At 35.7% G+C, this 12871-nt stretch overlaps 1 protein-coding gene across 1 annotated transcript in view; it reads left to right on the top strand.

Moving 5' to 3' along the window:
* VMP1 (vacuole membrane protein 1) overlaps positions 1-12871 on the top strand; it is a 121665-nt gene that overhangs the window by 44262 nt on the left and 64532 nt on the right. The window contains exon 6 of the mRNA XM_004434795.3: positions 6350-6517. Within this exon, the coding sequence (XP_004434852.1) occupies positions 6350-6517 (168 nt within the window). The remainder of the gene's footprint in view (positions 1-6349; positions 6518-12871) is intronic.

Raw genomic sequence — 12871 nt, 5'->3', positions numbered from 1 at the left:
TTACTTGTGACCTGGTCGCTAACTAGGGAATTTATAGGGCTTCCTGTGTTGGGGAATAACAATCTAGGCTCTATATAGCTGTTTAGCTTCCTTTGATTGCCACTGCATAGATTAAAGGGCACTATTCTTATCTGGAAAAATTAACCTTTGAAGACCTTCATTTGCCACTTTTCCATAGGAAGTATTCCTTGTATTGATCTTTACCTTGCCACATGGCACATTCTTTTTTTTTTTTTTTTTTAAAGATTTTATTTATTTTATTTTTTGCCCCCAAAGCCCCAGTAGGTAGTTGTATGTCATAGCTGCACACCCTTCTAGTTGCTGTGTGTGGGACTCGGCCCCAGGATGGACAGAGAAGTGGTGCCTCAATGCGCACCCGGGATCCGAACCCGGGCTGCCAGCATCGCAGCGCGCGCACTTAACCACCAAGCCACAGGGCCGGCCCTGGCACATTCTTTTAAATGTGCTGAAGGCTCTCTTTATACCACAACATGTGATCTGTCTTGGTGAATGTTCTATGTGTACTTGGAAAGAATACGTATTTGGCTATTGTTGGGTAGAGTGTTCCATATTATTTAAATCTTCTATATCCATAGTAGCTGTCAGTTTACTTGTTCTATCAGCTAATAAGAGAAAGGTGTTGAAATTTCCAACTATCATTGTGGACTTGTTTATTTCTCCTTTCAGGTCTGTCAGTTTCAGCTTTATGTATTCTGACACTGTTATTAGGTGCCTACACGTTTAGGATTGTTCTGTCTTCCTGAGAATTAGCCCTTTTATCATTATGAAATGTCCTTATTCATCTCCAGTAATATTTCCTTTTCTGAAATCTACTTTTTCTGATATTAAGATAGCCACTCCATCTTTTTTATGATTATTTTTAAATGGTGTATCTTTTTCATCTCTTTACTGTTGGGTCTTGATGTTTAAAATAGGTTTCTTATAGACAGCATGTACTGAGGTCTTGCTTTTTAATCTGGTTTGACAACCACTTTTTCACTTGTATGTTTGGTCCATTTACAATTAATGTGGTTATCAGTATGGTTGAGTTTAAGTCTACTCTCAAACTATTAGTCCCACCTATTTTTTATTCTTCTTTTCTTACCTTCTTCTGGATTCCACATTTTTTTTTAGTATATACAGTGTAACCACCTTACAATAGTATACTCCATTTTGTCTCTCCCATACTTTATGCTGTCGTTGTCATATATTTTGCTTCTGCATATGTCACAGTTTTTGCTTTAAACAACTAGTTACTTTTTTAAGAGATTTTTAGAAGAAGGAAAGGTCTTCTATATTTCCACTGCTCTTCACTCCTCTGTGTATATTTAAGTTTCCATCTGGTATCACTTTTCTTCTATCTGAGAACTTTTTGAATTACATTTTCCCTGGATTCTAGATTGACAGATTTTTTCCATTCAGCATTTTAGAAAAGTAATTCCATTGTCTTTTGGTTTGCACTTTTTCTTGTGAGACGTCTTATCTATATTTCCCTGTAGATAATGTGTTATTTTTATCCCCTCTGATTGCTTTTAAGATTTTCTCATTATTACTGAGTTATAGCAATTTTATTATCATATGATTATGATAATTTTCAGCAGTTTAATTCTGTGTTTTATTTTCTTTGTGTTGATCCTGACTGAGATTTATTGTGTTTGTTAGATATGTGAGTTGATGGATTGATATTTTTCATCAAATCTTGAAAATATTTGATCAGTATTTCTTCAAGTATTTTTCTGCACACACCCTTCCTCCCCCTTTTCCTCTCTTTCTGGGATTTCAATTACATGTATATTAGACTGGTTGATTGCACTGAATGAATGCAAATAACTATATTTTTTGAAACTTTATAAAATTGGTGGAGGGTTGAATTTGGTTCATGGGCTGAAGTTTGTCAACTGCTGCTTTAAATCCTTGAACGTATTTATATTCATTATTTTTAAGTCCTTGTTTGCTAATTCCATTATCTCTTGACATTTCTGGGTCTGTTTCTATTGACTAATGTTTCTTCTGGGTCTGGGTCATATTTTCCTGTTTGATATCTAGTTATTTCTTATTGGATGCTGGATATGTGGTATTAAATTGTTGATTGTATGGATTTTGTTATCTTCCTTTACCAGAGCATCAATGTTTTGTTTTGGTGGACAGTTAAGTTACTTGTGGATCAGCTTGATCTGTGTAAGACTTTTTTAAAACTTTGTTATGGCCTATTTAGAGTAGCTTTTACTCTCGGCTCTTTCCAGGATTTTCCCTGAATGCTGAGTCTCTCCACTCTAGCTGGTTGTAGCTCAAGTGTTTCCCAGCCCTGTGTGAACTCAAGGAATTGTTCAGCTTACAGCTCCCTGATAGTTGTTTTTTTCCTGCTAGTTATAGTTTACCTCGCCTTGTGGAAATCTCCCCTTAGCATGCAGTGAAACTTTGTATGCCAAAGTCTCAAGGGGACCCCCATGAATATTTCTAGAGTTCTTTCTCTGCATAACTGTCTCTTCACTAGTATTCTACCCTACAAATTTCAACTACTCAGCCCCCCTGACCTCAAATTTTCTTCTCAACTCAGCAAGACCACCATGCTTTGCTTAGACTCTTCCTCTTTAGACCACAGATTTTGCTGTAGACACAGAATGTGTCTACAAATGAAAAGTCAGAGTCATCATAGGGTTTCCTTATTTGTATCCCATCTCTCAGCAGTCAGAAGTCCTGTACTACCTGTGGTACATTGTCTAAAAAGAACTGTTCCATATTTTTTGTCCAGTTTTCTAGTTGTTTACTGTAGGAGTGAAAGTCTATACCAGTTACTTCATGATCTGAGGCGGAAAACCCTCAGCCACAGGCCAGGATCCCTAGCTCATACATATCATCTGCATGCTCCCATGAGAGCTGGAACCTCCTGTTCAGTACATTGTGTTATTTTTATGTTTTATGGTGATTCTGTCCAGGTAGCCTTTTCTACTTATACTATAGCTGTTTGTCTTTATCCCTTGTTTCTTTTGATACATTGCAGTGGGACTTGTAGGTTTTAGAAAATACACTTAAAAGGTAATTTGAATATATGTAACTTCAAGATTTTTTTAATGAAAATTATTATTTTTTTGGTTTTATTTGAATTTTTCATGTAAACTGATATTTATTTCAGTCAAATCAGTTATATTTAGGAACGATTAACCTGTAATACTGAAAAGAACTTGTTAGGTTTCCTATCTGTTACCGTAGTTTAAACTAAAATATCAAGGTACAGGCTAAGTGGGCTGTTGAGCGTGACAAAGGACAAGAAGCTCAGTGATTCGCGTTCACTTTGTCTGGGAACCACCACATCTGCCTCTGAGGCTGAGTAATCATGACTTATTACTGTGGTTATGGAAAGTATATGTCAGTTTAGTTGTGTGAATGAACCATCCTTTCTGCAGGGAAAAAATTCTCATAGGATTGCTGAAAATTTCCCTTTTTAGAATCATTTAAAATTAAAACTATGAATAAGTCTTTTATCTTGTTGGATAATGTATTTAATCTGTCAGGGTGCATATTTTATCTATATTTCTGGAATAGAAATGTAGTTTTTTCCTTGCTATATATCCAAGAAATCTCATTTTAGCATCCAGTACAGTTTGATTTTTGTTCACTTAGAGTTCATTTCTAGAGTTGAGGGGTAGGCTGTTTCTGCAGCTTACAGGGGATAGTTGTGTGGGGATATTGTGGACATACTCTTGAATTTCTTGTCTTTCGCTTACTGATACCACATTTCTCTTTTGTGTTTTCAAACAGTAAAGATGGAAGTTATAGTTGTTTTTTTAAAATTGCATCTGAGGGCTGGCCCCCGTGGCTTAGCGGTTAAGTGCATGAACTCGGCTACTGGTGGCCCGGGTTCCGATCCCGGGGCGCAGCAACGCACTGCTTCTCCGGCCATGCTGAGGCCGCGTCCCACATACAGCAACTAGAAGGATGTGCAGCTATGACATACAACTATCTACTGGGGCTTTGGGGGAAAAATAAATAAATAAAAATTTTAAAATTGCATCTGATACTTAGCTGTAAATGTACAGTGAGAAATTTTTCACTGATTAGTGACAACTTTAAACTTGTGTTTTGCGTGTGTGTGTGTGTGTGTGTGTTTGTAGGATCACAAAATAATCTTTTTTTCTCCTCAACTGTGAAATCTCTTATCTAGTGTGAAATGTTTTATATCTAATATTCAAAGAAACAGTTGTAGATTTCATGATTAATCATAACTTTTTTTTAAAAACCTGAATACTCAAAAGCGTTCCTTTTTTAAACATTCTATAATTATTTTTAAAACTTAAATGTTACCATTTATGGATTTCTATGAATTAAAACTCAAGAAAAAGAGGAACAGACTAAAAATTCACATAAATTTTTTTGGTCATGAAAAAACCTAATTAATTGATTCAGTGCTAAATGTAAAACTTCATTTTTTAGATTTTATCTAAACACAAAGTACCTATTACATTTAGGGAGAAATGTAGTCTAGGTTTTTCTTCATAACAGCTAATGGCTAGTACTTTATGAGGGCTTACTATACGCCCAGCACTGTTCTAAGCTGAGCACTTTCTAAGAATTGACTAATTTAAACCTCACAATATCCCCAGAATGTAGGTCCTGAGGGTATTTTTTTTTTTTCCTGAGGAAGATCAGCCCTGAGCTAACATCCATGCCAATCCTCCTCTTTTTGCTGAGGAATACCAGCCCTGAGCTAACATCTATTGCTAGTCCTCCTCCTTTTTTTCCCTTTTTCTCCCCAAAGCCCCAGTAGATAGTTGTATGTCATAGTTGCACATCCTTCTAGTTGCTGTATGTGGGACGTGGCCTCAGCATGGCCAGACAAGCGGTGCATCGGTGCGTGCCCGGGATCCGAACTCGGGCCGCCAGTAGCGGAGCGCATGCACTTAACCGCTAAGCCACAGGCCGGCCCCCTGAGGGTATTTTATTATTCCCATTTTGGAAACAAGGATAGCAAGATTCAGAAGGTTAAGTGGCAGAGGCCAGAACCGGAACCATAGCATCTGGCTCTAGAAGTTATGCTTATGTCCACTGTGCTATAAACTTTGTCTATAGTATGCTTTAAAGTGAATGGTTATACCACGTGTGTTAGAGCAACATGTTAAGAATGTCCAACTGTTAGATCTTATACCTTGTGAGAACTTTGTAAATTAGCATTAGATTTTATTGACATACCTCATTATATTTGGAGTTTTTGAATTTTGGAGCTGGATAAAACCATTAATCTAATTCTTTTGCCTTGCAGAAGAGTAAACTGAGGCCCAGAGAGGTTTAGTAACTTGTCCCAGGTCACTTATTTTCTGACCCTTAATTTATTGTTCCCCCAATGGTTCCTAAACCTAGCCTATTGGAACCTAACTTATTTGAAACTCTAAAGGATCTTGTTTAAAACATACGGGTCCATCTTCACCGCCCGCCCCCCCACACACACACACACCATGACCATTCAATCAATTTATGCTTAGGAAACCCAGGAATTTATATTTGTAACAAACCCCCTAGTTGATTCTTATGCATATACCTCACCTTGGCGTACATAGGCATTTGGGAAGTGTTGTGTTTAAGGCTTTATCACACATCTTAATATTAATTCATTTTAATCTATATGATTATTATTAATTTGTAATATTTCAAAATAAAGGTACAAAGCAGCACAAAAGTTTCCACAGAAAAAAAATTACTTTAAAAGAAAAACTCACTGATATTGGTTCCACAGTTTTATTTTTGTTTTAGGATCTCAGTGGCAGAGACAAGTGAGGTAGTTACTTCACCAACTGTTTTTAAGTAAGGACAAAAAGTGGTCTTCTCAAATTATGCCTAAAGGAATTGGGGCATAGGAAGTTTTTATCACAGGGGATAAGATTCTTACAAATGAGAAATATGGATAAATAAAATCAGAATCAAGCTAGAAATCGTATGGTTCCAGGAGCTAGTGTTGGAGGAAGGAGATTGACTACAGAAGGATAAAGGGAACTTTTTGCAGTGATGGAATGTTCTATATCTTGATGGTTGTGGTTATATGGCTGAATATGTTTGTCAAAACTCATTGAATGATAGACCTAAAAAAAGTGACTCTTACTGTATGTAAATTGTACCTCAATAAATCTGAATTTTTTTTTTTTTAAATAACAAGCCAGGAAGAGATTCTGGGAAGGGTTATTTTTTCAAATTACCAATTGCATCTTGAAATATCTAATTAGATGGATTCTTGTTCATTAAAAGATAAGATTTTTTAATTAATAAATAGTGATTAAGATGCCATTAAATTAACATGTGTATTGATAATTCCTTTTTCATTAATATTTCTCATCAGAGGTTTCTCATATTCGTTTTATAGGGTCCACATATAGCTTCAGTTACATTAGCTGCTTATGAATGCAATTCAGTTAATTTCCCTGAACCACCCTATCCGGATCAGATTATTTGTCCAGATGAAGAGGGCATTGAAGGAACCATTTCTTTGTGGAGCATCATCTCAAAAGTTAGGATTGAGGCCTGCATGTGGGTAAGATATCCATTTTCATATTGGTCTGAAATTAACCTCACTAGCTTGATACTTTGTTGTCCTTAATTGAAATTGAATCCAAATATATACCAAGTTAGTAGATAATTAATTCATGAAGTCACCAGCTACCTACTTCCAAGTAGCAGAAACCTTTTAGAGCTTCTTCTGTTCGTGAATGACGTTCAGAAGGAAGACATGAAGCCATAGGTACCATGAAGCAATTGATGCCAAGTAGACAACAGCGGGGAAAAGGAGTATAGGCGATGCAACTATACTACTTTGTAAAATTTTACAAATGTTTAGGGGCTGGCCTGGTGGCATAAGTTAAGTTTGCACACTCTGCTTTGGCGGCCCGGGGTTTGCAGGTTCAGATCCTGGGCACAGACCTACACCACTTGTCAGCCAAACTCTGGTGGTGACCCACCTATAAAGTAGAGGAAGATTGGCACAGATATTAGCTCGGGGCTAATCTTCAAGCAAAAAAACAAGGAAGATTGGCAACAGATGTTAGCTCAGGGCTAATCTTCCTTAGGAAAAAAAAAATTGACAAATGTTTATATATTTGGTAAACAAATAGCAAGTGGTTATATATCAGTCCCAGATTGGTAAATGTTACATGTTAAATACTCTGTGTTTATTCTTAGAGGACTCATTTTATTTTCTGAGTTGTTGTAATACTGAAGTATGGTCAGACGTTTCTTAATAAACCAAGCTTTACTGTAGTGGAGGTATCAGACTGTATGGTCATATATGGTGATATTACTTTCACTTGTACCAAGTACTCTTTTTATGGTTTGCTTAAGCATATCTTGGGAAGTTTTTGGACTACATGTTCAATGGCAGATGTATTTTAATCTGCACAAAGCATTCTTTTTTTTCCTATATGCCTAAATTCATTCAGGTGTCTATCACTGAGGAATAATTCATTTGCTAAAGACTTCCTATTACCATTTGAATTATTTTTTAATTCATTATTTGGATTCATTAAGTTATATGTTTCCTGTGATTTTTTTTTCCCTAACAGTTTTATATAATATAAAAAATGTGGAACAGATCATTTAAAAATTTTAACTGAAATGATCATGAATACCATGCCCACAGAAGAGGCAGAGTTTTCAAACACATTTAAGTGTTAGCAATTATGTTGTGTTTTAAAAGAATTATAAGGGAAATGCCACACATTGAATTTGTCGAATATGAAAGACAGGAAAAATTGTCATGTTTCCTGTTAGTCTTTTATAAACACTGGAAACAAATTCATTGTACTAGTTACATATGTTTTATAAATTTGACCACATTAGTCTTTTGATGAAAAATTATTATTAAAATAACAGAAAATACTTGGAACATGCTAGAAGGGGACTACGTATATAGACTTTGGTTTTCAGTTTTTGTTTTGTTCTTTCAAAAATGATTTACGTGGCTGGATTAACATTAATGGCAATAAAGAAAACTTCCATCCCAGCTGGCAGTGATGACTGCCTCCTCCAAATCCCATAGTACCTATTGTCTGAAGTGCTCATTTGGCCTGGCTCCATGCATGCCTTAAATTAGTTAACTCGGCTGTTGTAGTGGCTTACTTCCCCAAATAAATTTTAAGCTCCTAAAAAAATACAGACTGTATCTTAAATTTACTGCCCTCACAGCAATCAGCATTAGGCTTTGCAGATAGTACAAGAATGTCAATAAATACTGATTAATTGGCTGAGTATCTATTTGCTCTTTATATGTCCTTCTTCAAAACTTTTGTCGTGTAAAAAATGTAGCATATAATCAAGTTATGTTTAAGTTGGTTCCTATTCTCAACATTTACAATGACAGTCCTTTCCACAAAGGATGCTGGGAAAACTGAATATCTATATGCAAAAGAATGAAGTTGGACCCTCACCTTATACCATATGTAAAAGTTAACTCAAAATGTATCAAAGACCTAAACTTAAGAGCTAAAACTATATAACTCTTAGAAGAAAATATAGAGACAAATCTGTATGATGTTGGATTTGCCAATAGTTTCTTAAATATGACACCAAAAGCATATGCCACCAAAGAAAAAAATAGATAAATTCAACTTCACTAAAATTAAAACCTCTTGTACATCAAAGGACACTATTAAGAGAGTGAAAAGACAACCCACAGAATGGGAGAAAATATTTATAAATTGTATATCCAATAAGGGTTTAATATCCAGAATGTTTAAAGAACACAACTCAACAACAGAAAGACAAACAACCTAATTAAAAAATGGGCAAAAGAATTGAACAGACATTTCTCCAAAGAAGATGTGCAAATGGCCAATAAGCACACAGAAAGATTGTCAACATCATTAGTCATTGGGGAAATGCAAATCCGGACCGCAAGGAAATACTTTACACACATTAGGATGACTATTATTTTTTTAAAAATGGAAAATAGCTAGTGTTGGTGAGGAGGTGGAAAAATTGGAATCCTTATAGATTGCTGGTGGGAGTGTAAAGTGATTGAGCTGCTGTGGAAAAGAGTTTGGTGGTTTCTCAAAAACTTAAACATAGAATTACCATATGACACACCTTTAATTCCACTCCTACGTAAATACCCAAAAGAACTGAAAACTGGGACTCAAGTATAAGTACAGATTCTTGTACTTCACTGTTCCGCAGCATTATTCACATTATCAGAAAGGGGGAAACAACCCAAGTGTCCTTCAACAGATAAACGGATAAACAAAATGTAATATATACATGTAATGGAATATTATTCAGCCATAAAAAGGAATGAAGTTCTGATACATGCTACAATATGGATGAACCTTGAAAACATGTTAGGTGAAATAAACCAGACATAGAAAGACAGATATGGTATGATTCCACTTATGTGAACTGTCTACAAGAGTCACATTCATAGAGACAAAAAGTAGATTAGAGGTTACCAGGGGTGTGGGGAATGAGAAGTTAATGCTTAATAGTTACAGAGTTTCCATTTGGATGATGAAAAATATTGGAAATAGACAGTAATGATGAGTGTACTGTGAACGCAGTTAATGCCACTGAATTTTATATTTAAAAATGGTTAAATGGGACACACTCATAAAAAGTCAATACTACTGAGGTTGAGAAGCCTTGATTTAGAGTGTATTGGCCTTGATTCTTATAGTTTACCCTTTTATAAATTTTATCCCATTTGTGTTCACATCCATATGTTTTTTTCAGGGAAATATCTTGCTTGATTAAAAACTGATATCTGGGGCCAGCCACATGGCATAGTGGTTGAGTTCAGCGCACTTTGCTTCAGTGGCCTGGGTTTTCGGGTTTGGATCCCAGGCACAGACCTACACCACTCGTCAGCCATGCTGTGGCAGTGACCCACATATGAAATAGAGGAAGATTGGCAGCAGCTGTTAGCTCAGGGTGAATCTTCCTCAGCAAAAAAATAAATAAATAAAATAAAAACTGATGTCTTATTTAAAGATTTTATTTATTTTATTTTTTCCCCCCAAAGCCCCAGCAGATAGTTGCATGTCATAGCTGCACATCCTTCTAGTTGCTGTATGTGGGACTCGGCCTCAGGATGGACGGAGAAGTGGTGCCTCGATGCGCACCCGGGATCCGAACCCGGGCCGCCAGCATTGCGGCGCGCGCACTTAACCACCAAGCCACAGGGCCGGCCCTGATGTCTTATTTAAAATTTTTATCTAATTTGTACTTTGCAAAGTAAAATATCTTTACAGACTTTACTATCATTATAAATATAGTGAATCAGTCAAATCATTAAAATATGTAGTACTTCCCATTATAGGGTAAAGACCTGAGTGAACCTCAGTTTCAACTCGTTCATATAGGTCTTTGGAGTGCATTAAAATGAATTGTTTGATACTGTTGATCAGTAGGTTACCTTTTTTCAATTTGCATCTTTTTGATCTTCCACAATTTGGCTATATCACCAGTGCAAGTCTCCACAAATTTTCTTTTCATTCATGAATTCCAATAATAGTTATTAAGCATCCAAGCACTAGAGATTCGGAGTGAACAAAACTTAACAGGTCTCTTCCCTCCTGGAGCTTTACATTCTAGTGACAGAAATAATTATCATGGAAAAATGTAGATATAAGTATCATAGAAAAATTGTATATATAAATATTGAACAAACTGTGATAATGCTATGAAGGAGAAATCTACTGTGTAACACAAAAATTTTCCTTAGTCTGTGATTCAGGAAGATTTCTATGAAGAAGCAGTGTTTCAATTGAGATCTAAAGATAATAAGGAGTAAAGTGGGGAGGAGAGATGGCAGCAGGGCAGGGGAGAGAAGAGCATGTGTGATGACTTTCAGATAAAGAACATCACCTTTTAAGGTCATTTGTTTATTAAGTTCATGGTTTTGTTTTTGGGGGTTTTTTTTGTTTTTGTGAGGAAGATCGGCCCTGAGCTAACATCTGCCAATCCTCTTCTTTTTTTGCTGAGGAAGACTGGCCCTGGGCTAACATCCATGCCCATCTTCCCCTACTTTATATGGGATGCTGCCACAGCATGGCTTGACAAGCGGTGAGTCGGTGCGCACCCGGGATCCGAACCGGGAAACCCCGGGCCACCGCAGCGGAGTGCGCACACCCAACCGCTGCACCACCCGGCCGGCCCCTGGGGTTTTTTTTTTTTTGTGGTAAAATAGACGTAACATATAGTTTACCGTTTTAACCATTTTCGAGTGCATAATTTACTGGTATTAAGTACATTCACAATGTTGTGTAACCATCACCATTATCTACTTCCAGAACTTTTTTGTCATCCCAAACAGAAACCTGTACCCATTAAACAATAACTCTTCATTCCCTCCTCTCCCCAGCCCCTGGTAACCTCCATTCTACTTTCTGCCTCTATGAATTTGCCTATTCTAGATACCCCATATAAATGGAATCATACTATATAGGTCTGTCTTTCTTTGTGTGGTTTATTTCACTTAGCATAATGTTTTCAAGTTTAATCCATGTTGTAGCATCTATCAGAACCTCATTCTTTCCTAAGGCCGTTTTAAAACTGACCTCAAGGGAAACTGGAAGCAAATTTTCTTTTTTTTTGTTTGCAAAACAATCTGATAATTTCACTAGAATTGGTATAGTTATTTTTTAAATATTGCTTGTAAGAGCCCTGAATATCTCACTGGTTTCAAACTTATCCTCCAAACTTCTGCTTTTAACCTCTGATTCATGTTTGTAGTTGGAATATTTAATAGAAAAGTGATTTTGTTTTTAAAGATTATTAACACACTGATAATACCACGCTACCATAATTTCGGAGTAGTCAGCATATTATAAAAATTTTTGCTCTCCAGATTTTTACCATTTAACTTAAGATTCCCAACATAGAAAAGCAAGATGCTGCTGATTTCCTTGTGATTCCACTTGACAAAACTTTAAAAGCACAAAAATCCAGGATTTTTCTGCTCCCAAAAATCTTTGAATAAAATTGACACTCCAGGAAGATATTGTGTTTTTCTCTTGCTTTTGCATATTTTGTGCATATTGAACTCTTTTCCAATACAAGATGCAAGGACTTTAGGGTAATAAATTGATTTATAGTAGATGATTTTTAGAAGAGCTTTCTGAATTATTGCTTGACTAAATGCCACTTGTCTTTCTTTTGCAGTAAGGAAGCCAGTCTTCTTCTCTTTAATTAAACCTCTGCTGACAGTTTTTAGCGTTCCACAGTTTTGTTTTGGTTTTTTTGTTTTGATTTTGCGAGAATTATAAAATTTTGTAAGAATCATGAAATTATGGGACCTCAGTATCTAATTTGAGATAACTGACTAAATAAACTTCTATGTCTAGAATAGAATGTGTTTTGGGGGACCTGCCTGGATGATTATATTTCCTTTTTACTTATTTGCATAAGAAATAGAATACTGACTTATGAGCACCATTCTTGTTCCTTGCTAATATGGGAAAACATGAGCAGAATTAAATTAAAATATAACAATAAATATAGTCAGCCAGGACAGTATGTAGCTCTTGATTTCATTTTAGTCTATTATTACTTCCTTTTTAACTTTGAGGAAACTTGTCATGAGTTTGAATCATATGATTGCTTTCAGAACTATTGAACATTTGACTTAACAGGTTTTAAGAGAAGTTCATGTTTTGAATAAAATGTTGCAATTAACTTTTCTTCCTACTTTTTTGTTATGGAGAACTTTTTAAAAAGTACAGAGAATTATATAATTAATTCAATATGTTATCACCCAACTTCAGCTAATATTAACTCTTGGCTAATATTGGTTTATCTATACCTCTCCTCACTCTGCTTCCAATTATCTTGAAGCATATCCCAGAAAACATATCACATTTCATCTGTAAATGTATCAACCATAGGACTTAAAAAACGTTAG

The sequence above is a fragment of the Ceratotherium simum genome, chromosome 16, assembly GCF_057802395.1.
Source record: "Ceratotherium simum simum isolate JZ-2026a chromosome 16, ASM5780239v1, whole genome shotgun sequence".
Lineage (NCBI taxonomy): Eukaryota > Metazoa > Chordata > Mammalia > Perissodactyla > Rhinocerotidae > Ceratotherium > Ceratotherium simum.
Note: the sequence above shows the minus strand (reverse complement) of the source record. Positions and strands in the feature narration are given on the sequence as shown.